This window comes from Mustelus asterias, unplaced genomic scaffold (genome assembly GCF_964213995.1).
Source record: "Mustelus asterias unplaced genomic scaffold, sMusAst1.hap1.1 HAP1_SCAFFOLD_647, whole genome shotgun sequence".
NCBI classification, from domain to species: domain Eukaryota; kingdom Metazoa; phylum Chordata; class Chondrichthyes; order Carcharhiniformes; family Triakidae; genus Mustelus; species Mustelus asterias.
This window is the reverse complement of record NW_027590596.1, coordinates 2,913-24,643: the sequence shown is the minus strand read 5'-3', so window position 1 is coordinate 24,643 and position 21,731 is coordinate 2,913. Positions and strand designations below refer to the sequence as shown.

The following is a 21,731-nucleotide window of genomic DNA, read 5'->3' as shown; positions in this document are numbered from 1 at the left end:
CCTCAGCAATGGCCCCTACCCCCTCGGGCAATGGCCCCTCCCCCTCAGCAATGGTCCCCACCCCCTCAGCAGTGGCCCCCACCCCCTTAGCAATGGTTCCCACCCCCTCAGGCAATGGCCAGCCAATCCCTTGAGCAGTGGCCAGCACCAGTAGTGGCCCAGCTGAGGTTCCTGAGCTGTGGCTCTTTGATTGGTCCAGGAGCTCCCAGAGTTGGACAGCTTGTTATTAGGGACGGTAACCCCGGCAACGGACACCAATCAGCAGCCACTGGGAAAAACCTCCCCCAGATCTCACGGCTGGCCAATGAGAGCTCACCTCCTGCCCTCTGACCTGGTTCCTCTGTCACTAAATTCAGCCTTTGTTTCCAGTGTTGCGTTTAGCTGCCGCTTGCGTTGCTGCCGTGTGACTAACCTCTCCGTCTCTCAGAGCTCACACAGGCGGCTCTGCTCCTGTGAATTGTGATGAAGATTGTCTCCTTCAGCCAAAATAGACAGAAAGAGTCAGGGTGGGGCTGCTGCTTCTGACAAAAAATAATTTGTAATCCTTCATAACTGTGGCAAGGTGGCACAGTGGTTAGCACTGCTGCCTCACAGCACCAGGGACCCGGGTTCAATTCCCGGCTTAGGCCTCTGTCTGTGTGGAGTTTGCACATTCTCCCCGTGTCTGCGTGGGTTTCCTCCGGGTGCTCCGGTTTCCTCCCACCGTCCAAAGATGTGCTGGTTAGGTTGATTGGCCATGCTAAAATTGAGCCTAGTGTCAGGGGGATCAGCAGGGTAAATATGTGGGAATAGGGCCTGTGTGGGATTGTGGTCAGTGCAGATTTGATGGGCTGAATGGCCTTCTTTTGTATTGAAGGGATTCTATGATTCTATGAACTAAAACCTGCCCATCAAATCCAACAAAACCTGGACTATTTGATTCTAAGCTGATTGTAGTTATGTTTAAATTGGCTCTAGGATGTGGTGGTGTTATTGTATTGGTACAATGAACAGTTATACATCGGTGTAAAGCTTGAGGGATCGGAGCTGTGTGTGTGGGTGTGTGTGTGTGCTTTTCATTAACCAGATAAACAAAATCAACAAACCGTGGGATAAAATTAAAAAGTCAAAGAGATATCGCATCAAAGTAAGCAGAATCTCAGAGGAAACTTCATGAATAGGCCGACTCCTGCACCTAACTCATAATGCACGCCTGTCCCCACAGTGCCCACTAGGCACGCATACCTTGATGATGCCGGTGGACATGATGAGCTCCCTTTCCAGGGACACCTGACAATGAACATAGCCGTGGGAGAGGGGCAAATAGTCGGGACAGAAAACCCCCTCGACCGCCCACTGCCAGGTCTTATTGATGGCCAGCATGGCTAGGCCCAAAAGCAAGCCCACCAGGAGGGATCAACTCCCTCCCTCTCCCTCTCCCTCCCCCACCCCCTCTGCACCGGTTGCTCGAAGATCAGGAGCCTGGTGTGAGTGTATTGAAAACAAACATGGAACTAAGACTGAATCACATGACACATTTCCCTTCGAGTGATGTCATGCTGATGGCCCTTAAAGGCAGATTACAACAGGTATTGCTGGCAAGACCACCTTAATACCTCATCCCTAATTGCCCTGAGAAGGTGCAAATGAAACTTTGCCTTTGACCAAGATGAGCGCAGCTCCAACAACACTTGAGGAGTTCAACAACAACAACTTGCATTTATACAACAGCTTTAAGACAGCTTTACTAGGATGCTACACAGAGCATTATATCACAAAGTGTAACACTGAACCACATGAGATATTAGATCAGATTACCAAAGTCTTGAGCAAAGAGTTCCGTTTTAAGGAGCATCTTAAAGAAGGGGAGTGATGTGGGAGGTTTGGGGAGGGAATTCCAGAGCCAGGCACGGCCACCAACGACAGAGCCATTATAATTGGGAATGCACAAGTGGCCAGAATTTGAGGATATTGCGGGGGGCTGTGGGGTTGGAGAGGATTACAGGGATAGGAAGTGGCAAAGCCACAAAAAGATTTGAAAACAAGGATGAGAATTTTAAAATCAGGATCTTTGCTGGACAGGAGGTGATTTGTCAGTGAATGTTGGGGACCTCCACTCAGTGCCTCCATGGAGACACACGGCAGGAAGAGGAAGATCTTGATGATGTTTGAATAGCCTTTGGGAATGAAAGTTCCTCACCAACCCGTTCAATAACAGTCCCAGCAAAATGACTGCTTTAACCACGGGTAGCAGCGGTGAAAGGGCACAGCTGAACCCACTGTCCTCCCCCAGCCCTACTTCACACCGGAGTGTCTATAGACATCACTGCCAATGTACTGGAGGCAAGGCAGGAAGTCAGGCAAACGTCCTCTGTTAAAGCAAACACAATCCGTTTATTCAGCAGACAGCAACTTCTTAATAAGCGGCACAGTGGTTAGCACTGCTGCCTCACAGCTCCAGGGACCTGGGTTCGATTCCCGGCTTGGGTCACTGTCTGTGTGGAGTTTGAACATTCTCCCAGTGTCTGTGTGGGTTTCCTCCGGGTGCTCCGGTTTCCTCCCACAGTCCAAAGATGTGCGGGTTAGGTTGATTGGCCGTGCTAAATTGCCGCTTAGTGTGTAGGTTAGAGGGATTAACGGAGTAAATATGTGGGGTTATGGGGATAGGGCCTGGGTGGGATTGTGGTCGGTGCAGACTCGATGGGCTGAATGGCCTCCTTCTGCACTGTGGGATTCTATGGTTTCTGTAAGTGCAATCCAGAACATAGTCTCTGTGAAATACAGCACAGAGAACGGACTGAAACTGTAGCAACTTCCACCAGTAAAAACAGGCTGATTTCCCCAGCAGAACAGTGAGAGCAGGACAGGAAATATAAACTGTGAACATTAAAGCAATCCCAGTCATTTACACGGGGATGCACCATCAATCGAGCAAAGACCAGTTTGTATGCAAGAACAAATAGGCTTTTATTAGCAAAAGACTTGGAGCACACCCATGCCGATGAACTGGTCCAGAGACTGAGGCAGGGGGGTGGGGAGCAGTCGCCTTTATACCTGGACCAGGGGGGGAGGAGTCCTGGGCACGGCCGGTAGGGGCATGTCCAGGCATGTCACACACACACAGGCAATAAGCTAACAGTGGTTCACCACACACGGGGGAATGACCCAGTTATCTCCATTCTGGCTGGGAACAGTGGTGTTACTCAGTGTGGACACTGGTCGTGGTTTGTTGCCATGTTTGGGTGTATTTTGATGTCTTTGTTTCTGGTCACAGGGAACGGATGGAAGCCATGGAGAAGCAGATCGCCAGTTTGACGGGACTGGTACAAAATGCACTTTTACGAGGGAATGAGGGAGAACCTGTCAGGTAAAGAGTGTCAAACATCACATTCCCCCCCCCCCCCCCCCACCACCTCACCTCCCCCCCCGCAACCCCCCCCCCCCCGCCCGCCCCGCTAGCACTGCTGCTGAGTACAACAACAACTTGCATTGATACAGCACCTTAAATGTCGCAAAGCATTCCAAGGTGTTTAAATGATACCATTTGGAAAGTTTAAACAGACTGAGGCTCTGTTCGCCAGAAAAGAGAAATCAGGAAAGATTGGCTCAGTGACTTTGAGATTGTGACATGGTTTGATAGGGTCCTGAAGACGTTTCTATCTACGGGTGAGGCCAGGTGCCAGATGTTTGCAGAGTCCGGAAGATTCTGCAGACCTTTAAAAATGGCGGGCAGGACCCGGGAGTGGCGGGTGTCAAATTTTGTTAGATAAAGTTCCTTGAGTTTAAAGCTTTATTTATTAGTGTCACATGTAGGCTTACATTAACACTGCAATGAAGTGACTGTGAAAATCCCCTAGCCGCCACACTCTGGCGCCTGTTCAGGGACACTGAGGGTGAATTTACCACGGCCAACGCACCCTAACCAGCGTGTCTTTCAGACTCGGGGAGGAAACCGGAGCACCCGAAGGAAACCCACGCAGACACGGGGAGAACGTGCAGATGTTTTACTGTATTTTTACTGGGGCGGCACAGTGGCACAGTGGTTAGCACTGCTGCCTCACAGCGCCAGGGACCCAGATCCGATTTCTGGCTTGGGTCACTGTCTGTGTGGAGTTTGCACGTTCTCCCCGTGTCTGCGTTGGTTTCCTCCGGGTGCTCCGGTTTCCTCCCACAGTCCGTATGACATGCGGGTTGGGTGCATTGACCCAAACAGATGCCAGTGTGTGGCGACTAGGGGAATTTCACAGGAACTTCATTGCAGTGTTAATGTAACCCTACCTATGACTAATAAATAAACTTTAATTTTAGTATTCAGGGTGCTTTGCAAATGCAGATTGTTGTTGTCCAACGTGACAAGCTGTTCTGTATTCCACTCCCCCTTCAAAAGCTAGCTTCAGATTTAATGATTATTTTAATTATTACATTTTCCTCGCAGTGATAAATCGGAATCAGTAAATGGAAGCTCAGGCACTGGAAGTGAGTATAATATTCATCTACATCCCATTTATCTGTAAATATTCACCCCTCCCACCATGTCAAAATACTGAGGGTTCTGTGATAATCCCTTGTCAACACATCTTAGTGTCTGTATGAATGAACATAGCCCCGGGGAGAGTGAACGACCCAATTCAACAAAGGACAGATATCTGATTCTCCATTCTGCATCTCAGTCGAGCGAGGTTTTGCTGCAGGATTGGGTTCCCCAACTTCCCAGATTCACCAGGTGTCTCCCGCTGTTTTCCGGTGATTCTAATCCTGAGCACAGTGTGGAAAATCAGGATTTAAATATCCAAATTCTTGCACAACCCCCATTCTTGGACTCCAAGATGTTTCTCTTTACATAGTGACCATGGATTCTTTTACATCCACCCAAGCAGACAGTGCAACACCCCTCAGTGCTGACCCTCTGACAGTGCGGCACTCCCTCAGTACTGACCCTCTGACAGTGCAGCGCTCCCTCAGCACTGACCCCCTGACAGTGCGGCACTCCCTCAGTACTGACCCTCTGACAGTGCAGCACTCCCTCAGCACTGACCCTCTGACAGTGCGGCACTCCCTCAGGACTGACCCACTGACAGTGCGGCACTCCCTCAGTACTGACCCTCTGACAGTGCGGCACTCCCTCAGTACTGACCCTCTGACAGTGCAGCGTTCCCTCAGCACTGACCCCCTGACAGTGCGGCACTCCCTCAGCACTGACCCTCTGACAGTGCGGCACTCCCTCAGTACTGACCCTCTGACAGTGCGGCACTCCCTCAGTACTGACCCTCTGACAGTGCGGCACTCCCTCAGTACTGACCCTCTGACAGTGCGGCACTCCCTCAGTACTGACCCTCTGACAGTGCAGCGCTCCCTCAGCACTGACCCCCTGACAGTGCGGCACTCCCTCAGTACTGACCCTCTGACAGTGCGGCACTCCCTCAGCACTGACCCTCTGACAGTGCGGCGCTCCTTCAGTACTGACCCTCTGACAGTGCGGCACTCCCTCAGTACTGACCCTCTGACAGTGCGGCACTCCCTCAGCACTGACCCCCTGACAGTGCGACACTCCCTCAGCACTGACCCTCCGACAGTGCGACACTCCCTCCATACTGACCCTCTGACAGTGCAGCACTCCCTCAATACTGACCCTCTGACAGTGTGGCACTCCCTCAGCACTGACCCCCTGACAGTGCGGCACTCCCTCAACACTGACCCTCTGACAGTGCGGCACTCCCTCAGCACTGACCTTCTGACAGTGTGGCACTCCCTCAGCACTGACCCTCTGACAGTGCAGCACTCCCTCAGTACTGGCCCTCTGACAGTGCGGCACTCCCTCAGTACTGACTCTCTGACAGTGCGGCGCTCCCTCAGTACTGACCCTCTGACAGTGCGGCACTCCCTCAGTACTGACCCTCTGACAGTGCGGCACTCCCTCAGTACTGACCCTCTGACAGTGCGGCACTCCCTCAGCACTGACCCTCTGACAGTGCAGCACTCCCTCAGCACTGACCCTCTGACAGTGCGGCACTCCCTCAGTACTGACCCTCTGACAGTGCAGCACTCCCTCAGTACTGACCCTCTGACAGTGCGGCACTCCCTCAGTACTGACCCTCTGACAGTGCGGCACTCCCTCAGCACTGACCCTCTGACAGTGCAGCACTCCCTCAGCACTGACCCTCTGACAGTGCAGCACTCCCTCAGCACTGACCTTCTGACAGTGCAGCACTCCCTCAATTTTAACGCAGTGATTCAGCACAGCGAACTGATCAAAACTGGCTCACACATTAATTCCCAACAGGCATGAACTGACCTGCCAGGCTTCATATTGGCCAAACCAACTTGGAAAATACTTCCTTCGTGTGCGAGGGCTCCAGCAGTTGGTGCTTGTGTTACTGGCCGAGTAATTCGGAGGCAACGAGCAAGGGGTCTGGTGGAGGGAGTTCAAATCCACCTCAGCAACTCGAGTAAAATATCTGGGAATAAAACCCATCGGGTTCACTCATGTCCTTTGGGAATGGAAACATGCAGCAGTCCCTGAGCCGGTCTATATGTCACTCCAGCCCAGCCAGTTACACCAGGCTCTGCAGAGGTTCCAGAAGGCGGGTCACGATCTGGAAGCTTTTCCAGTGACATCCGAATCTCGAGGATGAATCAGAACAAATTTGGATAAAGCAAACAGACTTGCTGAAGGGCGAGAGAGTTTCCCAAGAAGATGTGAGGTGTTTTGTGGCTGAGATCACAGGGCCCAGCCAGATCATTCCTGTGCAGCATGCAGGGCAATAGCAAACTCACCAAGCTCTGTGTAAATATGGCAGCAAATCATTGCCTAGCAACTGAACATTGCTCCTCTGTAATATGTGAAACAGCAATTCACAACACGTAAAGTCACCTTGCAACCCCGACATCGGGAGTTGTGAGCTGTGATGGATTTTGGTGGAATTCATGACAGTCCTTGCTCATTCCTCTAACCCCTGACCTGATCCCTTTAGCCCCTGACCTCATCCCTCTAACCCTTGACCTCATCCCTCTAACCCTTGACCTCTTCCCTCTAACCTCTGATGTCATTCCTCTAACCCCCGACCTCATCATTCTAACCCCTGACCCCATCGTTCTAACCCCTGACCTCATCGTTCTAACCCCTGACCTCATCGTTCTAACCCCTAACCTCATCGTTCCAACCCCTGACCTCATCGCTCTAACCCCTGACTTCATCCCTTTAGCCCTTGACCCTCATCCCTCTAACCCCTGACCTCATTTCTCTAACCCCTACCTTCATCTCTCTAACTCCTGCCCTCACCGCTCTAACCCTGACCTCATCACTCTAACCCCTGACCTCATTTCTCTAACCCCTTGACTTCATCCCTTTAACCCTTGACCCTCATCCTTCTAACCCCTGACCTCATCACTCTAACCCCTGACCTCATTTCTCTAACCCCTTGACTTCATCCCTCTAACCCCTGACCTCTTTGCTCTACCCCCGACCTCCATTCCTCTACTCCCTGACCTCACTCCTCTAACCCCTGCCCCCACGTTGACACAGTTGTACGTTTGATGTTCCCAAAGTAAACTGTGCATAATCTTTGAGGTGAAATCGAAGGCGGTGGGTGGTTTGTTGACGAGAGTTGCTGGTATTTCACACCATTGCGATGTCCTAATCTCCAGGACTCTGGCCTTTCTCACTTTGCGTACCGCGGATCCTGGGGTGGGTCGGCAGGGAGTTGTAAACTTGTTGAAGCGCTGGCTGCGTTTCTGGGTGTTCTCTCATCGTTGCCCTGTTGTCTTTCTGTTTCCCTTTTGCTGTCAGCTCTCAGTCCCTCTGTCCGCAGCACAGTGACCACCTCAGCAGCTGCTGCGTCTATCAGTCACCCCACAGCCATCACCCGGCTTCAGATGCAGCTCCATCTGCACGATCTCCAGCAGAACGCCAGCGACCTGCGGAACCAACTACAGCAACTCCGCAAACTCCAGGTAACCAATCCCCCTCCTCACAAACTCAAACCATGAAAGGCTTGCATTTATATAGCGCCGTCGGTCATCTCAAAGCAATTTACAAACTAATGAAGTAATTATGAAGATTAGTCACTGTTGTAACGCTGGAAATACTGAGGCTGAGAATTACATAGCAAGCTCCCACAAACAGCAACGTGATAAGGAACAGGCAACCTCCTCTTTCTGTGATGTTGATTTGAGGGATAAGTATTAGCCAGGTCAGCAGGTAGAACTTCCTGGAATAGTTGCCGTGGATGTTTTATATCCACCCGAGCAGTCAGATGGGGCCTCAGGGAATAGGAACAGAGGTGGACCATTCAGCCCACTCCGCCAGCCAGTGAGATCATGGTTGATTTTCCATTTCCCTGCACTATCTGTTGGAGTGTAACCAGTGACAACTTTGTATTGGATGTAATGTGACCAAAGGGAACAAGATGTAAGGATCAGCTGACCCAGTAAACCATAGAACCAATTACAGAGTGATGTAATCGTCAGCTGACCAGCTGATTCACTATAAATATGAAACCATGTAGAATTGTACAGAGCCTGGAGTGGCCGAGGGCGAGGCCCCAAGTTTGGAGTAATGAAGTTTCTTTATTAAACCCTTTCTTTGATTTATAAGTTTTAGAGTCATAGAGGTTTACACCATGGAAACAGGCCCTTCGGCCCAACTTGTCCATGCCGCCCTGTTGGAGTACGTTTTGTTGTATTTTCGTTATCTGTACTTCTGATGAGTTCCTTCTGAAGAAACACTATCCCCCCCACACCCTTGATCTGTTTGAACATCTCATCTGGCAGGGCGGCTCTCTCAAGCTCAAGAGAACTTGTGACTCTCAGAGACAAGACTAAATGAGCCATGGTCAATACTCAAATTCAGCACTGCTCTCATTCCCCTCCCCCCCTCTCTCTCTCTCTGTGGAACATGGTGGGATCCCTCTACAGGCGGCCTTTGGTTCCAGCCACACGCAGAGGGGGAGGGGCAGGGGAGTCCTGGCAATCTGCCGAGGGTACTCCCCTGGTGGCCTGTTGCCAGGTGTCCACCTGCAGGCAGTTCAGCCGCTCCCCATTGGAGCAGAAAACCCGAGGCCAGTTGGCAAATCTTTAGCTTGCTTGGCAATACTCTCGGTCTCATTGGCACCCACCTCCTGGGCACTAGAATGGCTGCCACAGGGAATGGCATTGGGAAATGGGGCCAAAGGTCATCACTGGTAACTTTGTGCTCCATCGGCCTCCATTCCTGACCTCGGCACTGCCCAGAGATTCAGACGCTGGGAGTTAACTGATCTCAGGCCAGGCGTAAGATCTTCTTTTATTTATCCAGCTTCCCATTGTCTGCGTCTCTGCTTTTCCCTCAGCCACTCCTTGTCGTGGCAGGATCTGCATTCTAACCACACTCTCGGTGAAGAATCTGTCACCGCTTTACCCGCATGGATTTACTGCTGACCCTCTTTTATTTATGGCCCAGTTTTGGCCTCCCCCACCTTTCTCTTTTCGAGAAGAAATTCTTCCAGTTGATTCAGTCTTCGCTGTCAGATAGAAGTTTGCAGCTTCACTCCTCTCTCTCTCTCTCTCTGACAGGTCCAAAGCCAAGACACCATGAAAAACATGATGAAACGTTTGGAGTCGGAGATAAGTGTCCGAGTGACAGAGACTCTGAGGAAGCAGGAAGACCCGCTCCATCGCCAGCGTGCCCTGGTGGAGGAGGAGAGGCAGAAATACCTGAACGAGGAAGAGATGATCGTACAGCAACTGAAGTAGGTTCAAAATTATTCTCAAAAAACAGAGTTGCATGAACGAGGTCCTACTTTTTATTTTAACTCCTAACTCCCGAGGTTCAGTTTGAAGGACTCCATCCCGTTTTTTCCCTATATCATTGGTGCCTGTATGCATCACGACAGCTGGCTGTTCACCCTCTCCCTCTGGAATATCCTGCAGCCGCTCCGAGATATCCTTGACCCTGGCACCAGGGAGGCAACATACCATCCTGGAGTCTCGTTTGCATCCACAGAAATGCCTGTCTATTCCCCTTACCATTGAGTCCCCTATCACTACAGTTCTGCCACTCTTTTTCCTGCCCTCCTGTGTAGCAGAGCCAGCCATGGTGCCATGAACCTGGCTGCTGCCACCTTCTCCTGCTGAGCCATTCCCTCAACAGTATCCAAAACGGTATATCTGTTTTGGAGGGAGATGACCACAGGGGGCCCCTGCACTGCCTTCCTACTCTCCCGCTGCCTGGTGGTCACCCATTCCCTATCTCCCTCAGTAATTTTTATCTGCGCAGTGACCAACTCACCGAACCTGCTATCCCCGACTTCCTCAGTATCACGGATGCTCCAAAGTGAATCCATCCACAGCTCCGCAGAAAGTTGGGAAAAGCAGTGCACAGATTGACTCACCGAAAAGCTGTGGCGTTTTGTGATGATGGCTTTAATTAAGCGGGAAGGGTGTAAAATGTAGCAAGGCACTTCACAGGAACAATTCTCCAAACGTAAACTAGCTTCAAGCGAAAGGAGACAAGGGAGCAAAAGCTGGAATAAAGAGGTTGGATTGAAGGAGACTGGAGAGGTGGAGATATTGTGGGAGGGAAACCCAGAGCTTAGGGCACAGGCAGCTGAGACAGAGTCACAAACAGGGAGGTGTAGTAATTCAGGGGATGCTCAAGGGGCCAGAACTGGAGAAGCGCAGGGTTTCTGAAGGGTTGAGGGACTGGAAGAGTTTATAGAAAATGGCTGAAGGGATTTGAGGATGAGGAAATGATCTTTAAAAATCAAGGTCCAGTCTGGTCCAATCTAGCCCAGGCCGGTCTAGTCTAGATATGTCAGGGAGGCAGTTAATGCCTGGGGCCGGTGTCCCTTCACCAGAATCCCTTTATTTACAAACTTATCTCCACTCCTAAGAGTGCTTTAGATAGAGTCTGAATCCAGAGGGTCAGTAGCCCTGACACTCCTCAATATATATACACAGGTGAGACTCCCTGATTGGGTGGACAATCATTACCTCAATCAGGGAGCTCATACTCCAAGAGGCCCACCTCCTGGGCCTCGATGAGGTCATTACAGGCGGATGATAACTGGACACAGTATCCAGGAAGAAGTCACAACCCTTAGACCCGGATCATCCAATTGGATCAGTGATCAAGGACGCGGGGTGGGGGGGCAGGTATGGGGATTGAAGGGTTAAAGTACAGGAACCTCAGCCCTAGCAATTGTCCAACAGGTTGAAGGTTCTTTCAGCCTGTGTGGATGAGAGCAGAGGCTGCAGGGTAGATAAACAAACTAACCGTGGTGCCATAGTACAGGGAGCCATTGAAACGGGAGGGCAGGGTGTAAATAGGAATGTAGTGATTGTAGGGGACGGTGGGGTCAGGGATATAGACACAGCTCCGTACAGCTAAGGGAGTGAGTGTAGGAAGCGGTGTTGTCTGCTTGGTGCTGGGGAACACAGTGGGAGCTGGAAGATCGGGGCCCGCACAGGTACTGATGATATAGATAGGACTGGGAAAAAGGTTCCACATTGTGATTCTGAGCAGCTGGGGGCTAAACTTACAAAAAGCAAAACCTTAAAGTTAGAATAGAATCCCTGCAGGGCAGGAGGAGGCCATTCGGCCCATCGAGTCTGCACCGACCCAGACCCTATCCCCGTAACCCCACATATTTACCCCACTAATCCACCTGACATCCTCCTAACACTAAGCAGCAACTTATCATAGCCAATCAGCCTAATCGTCACACCTTTGGTCTGTGGGAGGAAACCGGAGCACCTGGAGGAAACCCACGCAGACACGGGGAGAATGTGCAAACTGCACACAGACAGTGACCCGAGCTGGGAATGGAACCCGGGCCCCTGGCGCTGTGAGGCAGCAGTGCTAACCCACTGTGCTACCGTGCCGCCCCCGGGAGAGAGTGTTTTAAACTAAATAGTGAGGAGAAAGGATGATGGAAGGGAAACAACAAGGTAAGCGAGCAGGTGAATGGTTTGGAAAACCGGAATGTGGCAGAAAGGACAGAGCAAACAAACCCTAAGAATGTACCTGCAGAAGATGCAACCTGGTAGAGAGACAGAGTTAACGGCTCTGTGTCTGAATGTGAGCAGATTCATAACAAAATGGAAGAATTGTTAACACAGACAGCAGGAAATATGTAAGAGCGGCACGGTAGCACAGTGGTTAGCACTGCTGCTTCACAGCTCCAGGGTCCCCGGTTCGATTCCCGGCTCGGGTCACTGTCTGTGTGGAGTTTGCACATTCTCCTCGTGTCTGCGTGGGTTTCCTCCGGGTGCTCCGGTTTCCTCCCACAGCCCAAAGATGTGCAGGTTAGGTTGATTGGCCAGGTTAAAAAAAAAAAATTGCCCCTTAGAGTCCTGAGATGCGTAGATTAGAGGGATTAGTGGGTAAATATGTGGGGGTAGGGCCTGGGTGGGATTGTGGTCGGTGCAGACTCGATGGGCTAAATGGCCTCCTTCTGTACTGTAGGGTTTCTATGATTTCTATGATTTCTAAGAGCTGATAGCTGTCACAGAGACAAGGTTATAACCAGGGCTGGGTGCTAAATAGTGAAGAGTATTCGATATTTCAGAAAGTTGGAGGTTAGGAATCGGCAGAGGGGGGGCTCTGTTAGTTAGAGATGTGATTGGTATCGTGGTGAGATTCTGGATAAGGGAGTCGGGGGGCAGACAGGAAAGTGAAGCTGAGACCACAGCCTGGTGGGCAGTGAACAGACTCGAAGGGCTGAATGGCCTACTCCTGCTCCTAAGCCTGATGACCCTATGATAGAGGTTAGAGAAAGAGCAGGGGGTAATATTTGCCAGATTGAAGTTGCACCCTTGCTGTGAGGTTCCAGGGTTACCGAGTGGCGTTGGGCTGTTAGCTGTCAAACCAGGCCTGTCTGCCGATTACCGCGAATAAACGGACCGTACGCTTGTCAGCTACACCCCGTTACCGAGCAAGCGCTCCATTACACAGCTGAAAAACAGGCAGCTACACAACTCGTTAATCATAAACTAATCCACTTGAAATGAACAAAGCAACTTCCTTATTGCTGGATGTGGGTCTAATGTGACCCAATAAAGTTTGTTGTTCACTGAGCCAGGAGTACAGAGAGAGAGAGAGAGAGTGTATCAGAATCCAGGACTAATTGGATCAACAAAAGGGAAAGGCAAAATAATTTGCTTTATGTATTTCTATGAAAGTGATGTGAAAGTTTTTAAATTCATGATCACTGTGTGAGATTGCGAAGCGTACGTACATGCTCTGGGGTGTACATGCATGCTCTGGGGCGTACGTACATGTTCTGGGGTGTACATGCTCTGGGGTGTACATGTTCTGGGGTGTACATGCTCTGGGGTGTACGTGGATGCTCTGGGTGTACGTACATGCTCTGGAGCATACGTGCATGTTCTGGGGTGTACATGCATGTTCTGGGGCATACGTGCATGCTCTGGGTGTATGTGGATGCTCTGGGTGTACGTGGATGCTCTGGGTGTACGTGCATGCTTTGGGAAGAAGAGGGAGGGTGGACAGGTGCTCCTGTGTGATATTTCTCACAGAGTATTCGTGCTGTCGAAGGGGCTGGGATTGTAACAGCTGTCGGGATTACATTGAATCCGATACAAGATAAATACAGTTTTGACAGAGATATTTACTTGTGTGAATCTTGCTGCTGACTGGCTAATTTTATTTGCCTGAGTCACAATGGTACAGATACAAGTCCCAATCCAATCACATCGGCACACTGTCTCAGCGAACACTCCCCGTTCAGTACTGAGGGAGTGCAGCACTGTCACAGGTACAAGGTTGAGTCTGGGTGTGGTCCCACCAATGCCCTGTACAGTTACAATAGAATCCCTACAGTGCAGGAGGAGGCCATTCGGCCCATCGAGTCTGCACCGACCGCAATCCCACCCAGGCCCCATCCCTGCTAATCCCCCTGACACTAAGGGACAATTTAGCGTGGCCAATCAACCTAACCCGCACATCTTCAGACTGTGGGAGGAAACCGGAGCACCCGGAGGAAACCCACGCAGGCACGGGGAGAACGTGCAAACTCCACAGAGACAGTGACCCGAGCCGGGAATCGAACCTGGCGCTGTGAGGCAGCAGTGTTAACCACTGTGTCACCGTGCCACCCTGAATTTGTGGCAACACTTCCCTACTTTTACATTCCAGACCCCTAACAATAAAGACCAACATTCCATTTGTCTTCCCGGTTCCTTGCTGTACCTGCCTGATTCATGCACAAGGTCACCCAGATCCCTCTGTACCGCAGCATTCTGCACTCTCCATGTAAATAATATCCTCTTTCTCTATTACTCCTATAAAAGTGGAAAGAATGGAGTGACCTGTTGGAGAACTCCTTCACGGAAGGCTGTTTAATGACAAATTCATCCTCACCTGTCCTGTTCCCAGATTTTTTGACACTGAATTCAATTCTGAAGGTGTTGTGGTTGGATCTGTTCACAGGATTATTAATCCAGTAATTTAACCACTGCACAATATCTGCTAATCCAGTGTCAACAGTTCAAGGCTGTAACCGCTTCTGTTCAGCCAGATTTTTTCTTTGTCCTAATTACCCTTTGAGATAACTACCCTGAACACTGAAAACCATTTGTTTCAATCCGTTCTGCTTTGGGGCTTAATGAACAGTGAAAGTATCACCTTGAAATGACTGCTCCAGGTGACTGTGAGTCTCTGCAATGAGCCAGTTACATGTGTGAGGATCTACTGCCCCTCAGTGGTTATGCTAGGTACCACCATGAAGAAACGTTATTGTGGAAGGTCTATCAGACTTGGACAGGGAACTTTTTCGATCAGAACCTTCATTCACACAGTGACTCGCCAGGCCACCTTGGAGGGAGATTTAGAGTCAGTTACATTGGAATGGAACTGGAGTCAGGTTTGAGCCTCGATGGATGAGAGAGCCAAGGTCCACTTTAACAATAATAATGGCATTTAACCCAAATGGAGTGACTGGATTCCAGTTCATTGTAGGCAGCACTGGAGCACATATCACTGACGTGATAAAACAAGGTGCAAATACCAATATTTTTGATTCGGGTTAGGCTCAAGAGTGTGAATCACAGATTGCCGAATCGGTGAACAGTTTCAGTTGCTGTAGGAGTCTGATTTGTTCTTCTTGCTGACAGTGACTTGGAGAAATCAGTGGAGGATTTACAGCGAGACTCGACCTTGAACCAGAAGCTGATCACGGTGCAGGAACTGGAGGAGAAGGCACTGGTCTTGCGTCAGCTGGGAGAGACTCTCACTGAACTGAAGGGTAAGGACCCCCGGACACTCCGACTGGGACACGAGGATTCCCCACTCCGTCCCATTGATCTGAAAGAGAGGAATTTTCTGTCTGTGTGAGCGGAAGATGATCCCTCCCTCTGCGGGGCACCGCCCCCTCCCCCTCCCCGCTCCCTCCCCCTCCCCCCCCTCTCCCCTCTCCCCTCTCCCCCTCCCCCCTCTCCCCTCCCCGCTCCCTCCTCCTCGCTCCCCCTCCCCGCTCCCCGCTCCCCCCTCCCCCACTCCCCGCTCCCCCCCTCCCCCCTCCCCCCCTCCCCGCTCCCCCCCTCCCCCCTCCCCCCTCCCCCTCCCCGCTTCCCCTCCTGCTTCCCCTCCCCGCTTTCCCTCCCCCTCCCCCTCCTCCCTCCCCGCTCCCCCCTACCCGCTCCCCCCTACCCGCTCCCCCCTCCCCGCTCCCCCCTCCCCGCTCCCCCCTCCCCGCTCCCCCCTCCCCGCTCCCTCCTCCGCGCTCCCCCTCCCCGCTCCCGCTCCCCCTCCCCGCTCCCCCTCCACGCTCCCCGCTCCCTCCTCCTCGCTCCCCCCTCCCCGCTCCCCCTCCCCCCCCCGCCGTGGCCCCACTCCCTCCCCTCTCCCCTCAATCTGATCCATGACTTATTGCACAGAACCTCTCCATTGGTCCGCATCGTAAAGATGCTGTGAGTTTCTCTTTGTGGTATTAGTGTAACATTGCTGGGTCTGCTTTCAACTAAATACAATTCCCGACCTATCAGAGAAATACCAAACCCGTGACAGATCACTGAATCCACAGACAGACTTGTTGAATTTCTAATGCTTTTCGTCTACAATCACTGACTCCTTTCGAAAACCGTTCTGTTTGAAAGTTTTCACTGTTAAAATGCAGCTTTTATTTTGAGCAACTTACATTTCCACAAAAATGTGACTAAGACAGCAAAACAAATCTACAAGGTCACATTTTCTGCTGTGAGAGTGTCCACTAACACCTTGATCACCCAGTCTCGTTTCGAACTCTGTGCCAGTACTCTGTCTTTATCCTGATATGTCCCATCAGTAAGTTGCCTTTTCCCGTACTCACTCACCTGTTGGATATTACTGGCTGCCCCTGTCTGGCATTTTAATGTTGCCACCAAATTAATCCCAACCATCCAACTCTCTGTTTCACATCTCTTATCGATTTATTCTCTAATTTGTTGGTCGCTACCAAAGCTTCCTGATCATGAGGGCTCTTATATGGAGCGGCATTTCATGCTGGTGTTCTATAGTCCATGATCCAGTTAAACTATGACCACTACTTCATGATCAGAGCTTCTGTGATCAGTATGTGATCATTTCCAAGGGCCACAGTCATTTCTGGATCGGCTATTGCACCTTACAAATGCATGACCTCTTTCAACTAGAAAGTTAAGAGCAGAAGATGCACGGGGAACATCAGCATCTACAAGTTCCCCTCCAAGACACACACAATCCAGACCTGGCACTATGTCGCCGTTCCTTCACTGTCACTAGGTCAAAATTCTGGAACTCCCTCCCTAACAGCATTGTGGGTGCGCTTACACTGCATGGATTGCAGCGATTCAAGAAGGCAGCTCACCACCACCTTCTCGGGGGCAATTAGGGATGGGCAATAAATGCTGGCCTAGCCAGCGACGCCCATGTCCCATAAATTAATAAAAAGCTGTTTTCTAGCTTTCTACGGTTTTACCTCATTTTGCTAGTCTTGCCTCTTGTCAATTATCTTATTAGGCACTGGCTCCCATTGTCGCTCCGCCAATCAGAGTCTCCGCTGGTATTTTGGTTTAAGACTCCCACAGCATCATTCAGACACGGAGGTCAGTTGTACTCTGGATCACAGCTGTGACTTGGTGGGGGGGGGGGCGGGGGGGGGGGTGGCGGTTGTGGCCCAGCAGAGGTCTATCGCTTCTCGAGTGTTGGATGTACCACTGGCCTCTCTCCTTCAAATACCCAGATCTGATTTAAATCGTGGCAGTCGGACCGGGCAGGGAGTGGAAGGGTTGGAGTGGAGTTGAGCAGAAATGTTTTCACCCAGAGGGTGGTGAAGGTTTGCAACTCATTCGCTGAAGAATGATTGCTAGAGGCAGAAATGCTCATCTCATTTTTTAAAATACTTGGATATGCGATTAAAGTTCCATAATCCACTGAGTTCTGGAGCAAGATCTGGAACATGGGGTCAGGCTAGAACAGACACGAGCCCTTCCTGCGATTCTGTGTGAATGATAAAGGGGCTGGGGGTGGACAGGAGGCGAGAACTGGATCTTCACTGAGGACCAGAGAAGATGAGGACCTGGGGGAGGGGGAAATCGCCCACAGTATCTGTGAGAAACCCCCTTGGATTTCTCTGTTAATCTCTTGGGCACGACTTAACCCAGGAAATGAGAGCACAGAGCATTTAAGAACAACTCTGCCTTATTTCTATTTTCTTTGTAATGCTTTCATTTATTAGTTATAGCTAGAAAGTTTCACCAGGAGACAGGCCAGTGCACGAAACCTCCAGGGATATATCCAACACTCGAGAAGCGATAGACCCCTTCTGGGCCACAGTCCGACTCCCATGTCACAGCTGTGATCCAGAGTACAACTGACCTCTGTGTCTGAATGATGCTGTGGGAATCTTAAACCAAAATACCAGTGAGGCCTCACCTACCAGCGGTGACTCTGATTGGGCAGAGCGACAATGGGAGCCAATGCCTACCTGTCCAGAACATAGCATCTAACAGTCAACGCCCACTCGAACCTCCAGGTGATCAGGATTAAAATCGGGACAATCAAATCTACCCTAGAAGATAAACATAATCTACATGACCACGGTTCAGACTTTCGACACAAAGCGACCTCCATAGCACACGCTCTCTTGGTCTCTGTCTGTCTCCTTCTTTCTCACTCGCTCTCTATCTCTCTCTTTGTGTTTCTCTCTGCCTGTCTACCTCTTTACCCTTCATTCTTTGTCTCTCTCTTTCTCTGCCTCCCTCTCAGTCTCTCTGTGACTCTCTCTCCCTTTCCGTCTCTGTCTCTCTCTCTCTGTCTGGTGTTCTCTATCCTTCCAGCCTTGTCCAGGAAGTTGAAATACAAATGAAAGTTGAGAGTGGGGTTTTGGTCTCTTTGGTGAGAGTCCGGATTCCAGGGAACAAGGAAGGAATGCATGTGGGAAAGATGTTGTTCTGTCAAACGGATTTGATTTGTGTGTTTCTGTAGCTCAGTTCCCCAATCTGCAGAGTAAAATGCGAGTGATCCTTCGTGTGGAAGTGGAGGCAGTAAAGTTCTTGAAAGAGGAACCTCACAGATTGGATCTTCTGCTCAAACGATGCAAAACCGTCACCGATGCCCTGGCCACATTGAGAAGGTAACGTGACTGACCTTTAACCTCCTGACAGACAGCTCAATCTCTTTGTAAGAGCCACAATTCTTTCTTGTTGGTGAATCTCGAATGTGAATTGATTCAAGCCGAGAATTTCACTGAGATTGTTGATTTTTCTTTGTATATTTGTTCATGGGATGTGGGAGTCGCTGCTGGGCCAGTTTTTATTGTCCATTCTGAAGGCATTTCAAGAGTCAACCACATTGCTGTGGGTCTGGAGTCACATGTAGGCCAGACCGGGTAAGGACGGTAGATTTCCTTCCCTAAAGGACATTAGTGAACCAGATGGGGTTTTCCGACAATCGACAATGGTTTCATGGTCATCAGTAGACTTTTAGTTCCAGATTTTTATTGAGTTCAAATTCTACCTTCTGCCGTGGTGGGATTGGAACCCGGGTCCCCAGAGCGTTACCCTGGGTTTCTGGATTGCTAGTCCAGTGACAATACCACGATGCTACCGCCTCCCCAATCGGATCAACATCGGCCATTCAGTCACCACTCGGAGACTGGACCAGGAGTCAGGACAACAGAAGGAAATAGGGTTCCAACTCTCCAAGGTTTTCCTGGTGAATCCCCCCGGGAATTAAAGCTGAATTTGCTGAGCTGTTGGAGGAAGAATATTTTCCGGGGCAGTGAAACGTGTTTGTATTTTCCTTCAGTTTCTTCAATACTTTTATTTATTACTTCGAGGTTGTGAGTCAAGAATCATCCCATTGGGTGAGAGAGTCTGTCCATTATCCAATGGGGGCAGGCAGGGCAAACGGATTTGCCGAGGAATCCACTGACCAATGGCGGGAATGGGAATGGACGCAGCCCGGGAATGCCGACCTTTACTGGAACTCGGATTCCCAATGTCGGGGGTTTTGGCGATGGCGGTTTTTGCCAAGGGATTGGAAGGAATTCCCCGCATCCCACCCCCCCCACCCTTCCCAGCCCACGCACACATGCCCATACACACATACACGCACACACACGCATGCGCGCACACATGCACGCGCACACACACGCATGCGCACACACACGCATGACACACACGCATGCACACACACAAGGTCAGAGGCTGATTCGGCTCATTAAGAACTTCACCCTGAATAATGAAAAGTGGCTGCCTGGGAGTTTCCTGATTCCAGTTTCCCATTGCAATGGGAGGGGGCAGTGTCAGTATCTGGAGCTGGGCACCCAGACATGGGGCCAGGGCAAAGTTCAGCCAATCCCCCCTCCAGTACTGCAAGGGTGAGAGTCCAGAGAAAGGCCACCCCATTGAGGAATTCCCATTCCCTACCTCAGAAGGAAGGTCAGATTCCAGTAAAGATCAGTCCTACTGGAGTTCCAGTTGATGGTACACAGGGACCCAGTTTGAACAAGTGATTTCATTTTTCAGTTTCTGTTTTATTGTTTTTTTGGGATCCCCGCACACAGGGGGCCTGGCTGTCATATCTGATTATTAGTTAGTGAGGGAGTGCCTCCATCTTGAAGCAGCCTCTCAGTTACTGAACCTGTACTCTAGCCTGCTGCTCCCCTAAGATGGCCTAAGATTCACCCTCCAACATCGAGAGCCAACCTGTGAAATAACTCCACCAAGGCCGGTGTCCCTTCACCAAATCCAGATTTGTTTACACTGGTTAGTAAGACTCAGACAGATTATTCACCCTGAGTGCCGGTAACCCGGACACTCCACATTGTATAACTCGACAGGGTTCCCGGATTGGACAACAGTAACTGCCCCAACCTGTGACCCTCATTACGGTCAGTACAGCCGGTTGCCTTTACTTGGACAAGGAAGCCATCTCCGTACCGGTTAAGGGAACATCTCCATGAAGGTCCCAAAGAGTGACGGTTTCCCGTGGCGATGGGTTCAGGACGTGGAAACAGTCTCACTCAGAATCTTCAGCCCAGCATGTCTGCCTTTAGTTCTTGGAGCCAATAAAGATCGAGGCGTCATTAAATTGATCATTTACAGCTGGTTATTCAATCACAGTTTTGTTCGTCAGTCGGGCAGCATGGTCGGAGCAGGCCTGGAGGGCCGAAGGGCCTGTTCCTGTGCTGTAATTTTCTTTGTTCTTTATTCTTAGGGCAGTTGCTTCATCTTTCCACAGGATAATTCTGCCTCTATCTCCTTCAATGCCCCTACCTTCCCACTGACCTTTAGAAGCAATTCTCTGCATCCTTCATCCTTGATTAACATTGAACTGAGTTTGTTCTGCTGTCCCTTGCTCACCTCAGCCCTGCTTCTCCAATAGTGCGCTACTTTAGAATGTGCAAGAGACCAGAACTGGAGGATCACAGCGGTCTTGGGGAGTTGTGGGGTGGAGAGGGTGACAGAGAATGGTCTAGTTGGGCACATGAGCGGCGCAGGCTTGGAGGGCCGAAGGGCCTGTTCCTGTGCTGTATTATTCTTTGTTCTTTGAGACAGGGAGGGGGATTCGATATCAAGGATGAGAATTTCAGAATCGAGGCACTGTCGGAGCAGGAGGTCGGTGAGTGCCAGGTGATGGGTGAAGTTTAAAGTTTCAAAGTTTATTAGTGTCACAAGTAGGCTTACATTAACACTGCAATGAAGTTACTGTGAAAATCCCTGAGGGTGAACAGAACTTGCCGTAAGTTAAAGATTTCTGATCCAAACAGTGCTGTGCGTGTAAACCCATCCCATGGCAAACTATCCTGACTGGTTTCAGTAACTCTGGAGTAAGTTACAGAACATCTCTGAATTGGTTTGCTCTGATCGCTAATAATCAGAGATCTCTCCGGGAACTCACTGCAGTGACTCCTCTTCTTTCCTTTTGCTTTTCTAACGCAGCTTCTCACCCTCCAACTCGGCCTTTCCTGTGGAGGCCTGCCCAAGACGTTTCAGCAGGTAAATACACCCCCTTTCTCCCCCTCTCCCCCTGCCGAATGCAGCCCCAAATCCCTCCCTGAACTGCTGCTATTGGCTGCCCTGTGAATCTCTCTCTGGCAATTCCACCTTCCGACTTTCTACCCTCCCTGTTCCTACCTGTCAATCCCGTTCTCCTTCCTTTCTTTCCTTGCTGCCTCCTAATGTTCCCTGTTTTAAAAAAATATTAAATTAAAATGCATGAGGATTGAGAAAACATGTGCATCAGGCCAGGGTCTAGACGCTGGTATTTATTCGGTCTGTCTAGCCTGTGTTCA

At 50.5% G+C, this 21,731-nt stretch overlaps 1 protein-coding gene across 1 annotated transcript in view; it reads left to right on the top strand.

Annotated features, from left to right (window-relative positions):
- The window catches only part of srcin1a (SRC kinase signaling inhibitor 1a), a gene marked incomplete at its 3' end in the record, with an annotated part of 173,313 nt that extends 151,878 nt beyond the window's left edge, over window positions 1–21,435 (top strand). The window contains exons 7-13 of the mRNA XM_078205274.1: window positions 3,254–3,346; window positions 4,415–4,455; window positions 7,766–7,929; window positions 9,529–9,704; window positions 15,091–15,221; window positions 18,419–18,566; window positions 21,379–21,435. Coding sequence (XP_078061400.1) covers window positions 3,254–3,346; window positions 4,415–4,455; window positions 7,766–7,929; window positions 9,529–9,704; window positions 15,091–15,221; window positions 18,419–18,566; window positions 21,379–21,435 — 810 coding nt within the window. The remainder of the gene's footprint in view (window positions 1–3,253; window positions 3,347–4,414; window positions 4,456–7,765; window positions 7,930–9,528; window positions 9,705–15,090; window positions 15,222–18,418; window positions 18,567–21,378) is intronic.
- Window positions 21,436–21,731: the final 296 nt, after the last annotated feature.